General features: G+C 43.0%; 1 protein-coding gene across 6 annotated transcripts in view; it reads right to left on the bottom strand.

Annotated features, from left to right (window-relative positions):
* The window catches only part of ARHGEF9 (Cdc42 guanine nucleotide exchange factor 9), a 422,470-nt gene that overhangs the window by 374,835 nt on the left and 43,589 nt on the right, over positions 1 to 4,046 (bottom strand). For all 6 annotated transcript variants that reach the window (XM_019521482.1, XM_019521480.1, XM_019521485.1 and 3 more), the window contains one exon: positions 2,325 to 2,472. In XM_019521482.1, the coding sequence (XP_019377027.1) occupies positions 2,325 to 2,472 (148 nt within the window). The remainder of the gene's footprint in view (positions 1 to 2,324; positions 2,473 to 4,046) is intronic.

Raw genomic sequence — 4,046 nt, 5'->3', positions numbered from 1 at the left:
GGGGTAGGGGACCAGGGTGATAAAAATAGCCTAGTCAGAGTTGGGGGTACGGGGCTGGGGTGAGTGGCTGGGCTCTCCCAGCCCCAGAGCTGTGTGCAGCATTAGCTAGATCAGGTTAACCCTTTCTGGACCTAAATTAGTGCACCTCCTGAGGTGAACTAACTTAGGATGGGCACACCATTTTTGGCTGATTTAAACCCTGTGAATTCCTGCATGAGTGGGCATTTACATCGACCTAATCCTGGTTACGTCAATTTAAATGTAATGCTTGTACATACCCTACAGTACTGTTCATCAGTGCTCGGGGTGCTAGGACATAGGGCTTTGGCTTTTTAACTATGAAATTCAGTGCCATGGGCCTAATCTAGCTGCCCTGTGAAGTCAGTGGTGGAGGGGATCCCAAGGTAAGGGGAGGAAGAGATCTGGAGTTCTGTTTCAGGAGAATGGCTTATTCCAGTCTGCTAAAGCAGGGAACCCAATATTTTTTCAGTGTTACCAGGAGAATGATAACACTAGAGCCTATTTCCTAAACGCTTTCTTGACGTAGTCAGTCTGCTATTATTTTTAGCTGCTTGCGTTTCTCTTTCTAAGCTCTCAGAAAATCAAGCTGTAGTGCAAGCGTTGATTAAAGCTGAAGGATAACAGGCTTAAAACGCAACATGCAGCCACAGCAACACTTGCATTCTTAAAGAGATCCCCCCCGCCCCCGCGTGTGCTAGAGAAGCCTGTTTCAATACAAAAGAACAATTATATTAAGCTGCTGCTTCATCCATGCACTACCAATGCTTCTCATATCCGGTTGTGTTGCGACCATTTTCTTACACAGTGATTGTCAACCAGGGTAACACCCTTTTAAGGTCTAGCCTGGAGTGTTGTGCAATATTAGTGCTGTTAGGTGTGCAAACACCTACACGTGATTCACAAGCTCAACCCAGAGATTTCAGATCGGAATCCACAGTAGCCGTCTTTCTGAGGTCTTTGAAATAGAAGAACTGCTCTATTATTTTTCCATAGTCAACAAATGAATGAAAACCAAGAGCTAGCACTTACTGTGGGGGGCACAAAGAATAGTCAGCACAAGCACCAATCAATCATCACATCATCTCTGAACCTACAGTCAGTCAACCAAGATTTAACTGGCCATGCTGCTAGTGGACACTTTTCAACCATTTTTTAACTCGATAGGGTCACTGTGCCTCAAACCTATACCAATGGGGCCTTCGCAATGATAACAAATGCCCTTGTGGACAAATTCAAACCATGTCCCACATTGCTGACTTGTGTCCCTTTACTATCCTACCTGGTGACCTTCAGGCTCTTATCACTGGTGATGACATCATTTTAAGATGGCTGAAACAATATACTGAAACCATATATGCAAAATAAATAAATATTGAGGGATGCCTCAAATCTAACAAGGGATGTCTTAAGTCTAAAAAGGTTAAGAACAACTGGTCTAGCACTTTGGTGCAATCAGTGGCATATCTGGATGTACCAGGAGAGTCCAGCAGCATGGCTAGTGCCTCTCTACATCACCTTCCACATTCTTGGTGTTAGAAAAGAACCTCCATCCTCTACACCTCAATCTTTTTACTCAGAGTTTATATATTGAATTATCTGCCCCTCTCCCCATCAGTGGAGTTCTGGTCCCACAAATGCATTCTATAGTGTTTTGTTCAATGCAGTTTTGAACATCCCCAGAGACAGGAGCTTCTATCACTTCCCTTTCCATCCACTGTTTTACAGCAGAGTCTATTGCTCTATCAATTCCCTGATATTCTTTCTCTTTTCAATAAGAAAGCAGGTGTTGGATAGATGGGAATTTTTCCTTCTAATGTGATGTTCCCAGGTAAATGTCTCACTTGGTTAAGATCTGAGTATGTTTATATCTTAGTTTACTTCCTTACATGGCAGTATTCACAAAAGACTAAGAAATAGTGAGGCAGAGAACTGAGCAGAAATCACCCTGCATGGCAGGGGGATGTGAAAACTTGCCCATAGGTTGTTAAAAGGTTTTTACTCTGCACAGCCATTTTCTTCTTCAGCACCCCAGATACGGGGTTCATGGAAATTAAAGAAGGGAAATAGCCTTTCCTTCAGAACACATTACACACAGGAAGATCCTCACTAGTCAGAGCTGAGCCCTGAACATCTGTAGCTGTTGCAACCTCCTTCCTCAAGTTCTAGATTTACAATGAACCCAGATGCATTTCCAAACCATATCTACTAGTCTCAACACCAGTGCTGCCCTTACCTTTTTAAGTGGCTGTTATGGTTAGAAGACAAATCTGACAACAAAAACAGTCAAACAAAGCAGTACTTACCACCAGTGCTCAGTAACAGACGTCGCCTCCAGCCCAGCTGATCCAACCCCATAGGTGTACTCTGGGAAAGGGGTAAGGAGCGACATCTGTCCAACAAGATTTTAAAAGGAGGTGCTTGTGGTGATGGATGAAGAGGATGACACAGAGGCTGGAAAGAAACAGATTGGGAGGCAAGGAAGAAAAAATTACTCACCAGTGCTTAAGAAACATCAAAAAAATCAGTCCTTTTACCGCAATGTGAAGGCATGCACATTTTTCAAGATATTGGATCCATTTTAATATCCCCCTGCAGTTTCCAAACAAATCAGTGACCTCTTAATTGCTTGAAATAGAAAGATTAGATTTTCTGGCTCAAGCAACTGATAAGAAAATAGAGACTTTCCTCTCTAGTAGGTCATTTCTAATAGGGTACTTGAATTCAGACAGAGATGCAAAAGTTTCAAAGGCACATAAATTCTATTGACTTCCAATGGAATTTAGGCTGCATGGCCTCCCAGGCATTTCTAAAAGCCAAAAAAGTCAATAATGAACAAACATTGTTCCTTCTCAGCACCTCTTTGTTGGCCAACATGAAACAAGTAGTTGTTCATTCAGTCCTGCTGATAAATCTTAGCAATCACCCACAATCAGTGTTAATGGCCACCTTGAAAAGAAGGGTTAATTAATGAATGGTAATTGAATGGAACTATAATGCCCTTTGGACTGGTCCCTTCAAAGTTTGGAAGCCACACACAACTAAGGAACTGTGTACATTTTGCACTGTCTTTGTTTCAGCCACAGTGAAAGAAAAAACAACACTCCCTGGTCCTGGTTAATAATATCTAACATTACAAATATCAACTACAAACATAATTTAAGATTGCTAACAAACCAAGGACCAAGCCAAAAACTAAGAGAACTAGGATCTACAGGCAACCCCCCCGCCCCCAGTGCCAATAAAACCCTATCTAAACCTTAGCAATATTTGAGGTGTTGTGTATCATGTTAATATAACATCTATACAAAAGTGAATTATGTTCGTAGTAGAATCTCATCCCCTGAGTTCTAAATATCTTACAACCAACCCCAGCTCCCTTGCCAGTCATTTGTGAGGGCCATATTAGATCTTTTCAAATGCAACAAACTGGGTGCATCTACACATATGCTTTAATGTGCAGTAACCTATTCTACAGCTCATTAAAGTGGTGCATAAAAAACATGCTATTATGCTAATGTACAGTAAAATAGGCTACTGAGCATTTAGTGTCACCTAAAAAGTGTCACTTGTGCTAATGTGCATTAGGGCAGCCTAACACGCATTAATTTAGTACCTCACATTGGAGGGCACTGTGATACATGCTCTAGGGGTTGGGGGGAGGTGGGGTGCTTTAATTAGAGTGGCTCCAAGACCTACTCTAATTAAAGTGCCACAGTGTCTCATGTATCAGCATCCCCATGCTTCAAAATGGGGGTGGGGACATGTGAACTAAAGCTCATCCAACAAGTTTGTAAACATATGTTGCAGCTGTAGACTATCCTACTCCTTTAAGAATCAAATCCAGTAGCTTTTGCCTCAGTCAAGTCTCACCATGAACGCTGCATGCCCCCGGAGGCTGGGGTGGAGAGCACAGAGAGCTCCTGCAGGCAGTGGCAGCACTGTTGATGGCAGGAGCGTGGCGGCAGCAAGCAGGGAGCAACCGCAAGCGGTTGCCATGCTGTCGGGGGGGGGGGGGGGGGGGGAAA

The sequence above is a fragment of the Gavialis gangeticus genome, unplaced genomic scaffold (genome assembly GCF_001723915.1).
Source record: "Gavialis gangeticus isolate Ggan-Ray unplaced genomic scaffold, GavGan_comp1, whole genome shotgun sequence".
NCBI lineage: Eukaryota > Metazoa > Chordata > Crocodylia > Gavialidae > Gavialis > Gavialis gangeticus.
Note: the sequence above shows the minus strand (reverse complement) of the source record. Positions and strands in the feature narration are given on the sequence as shown.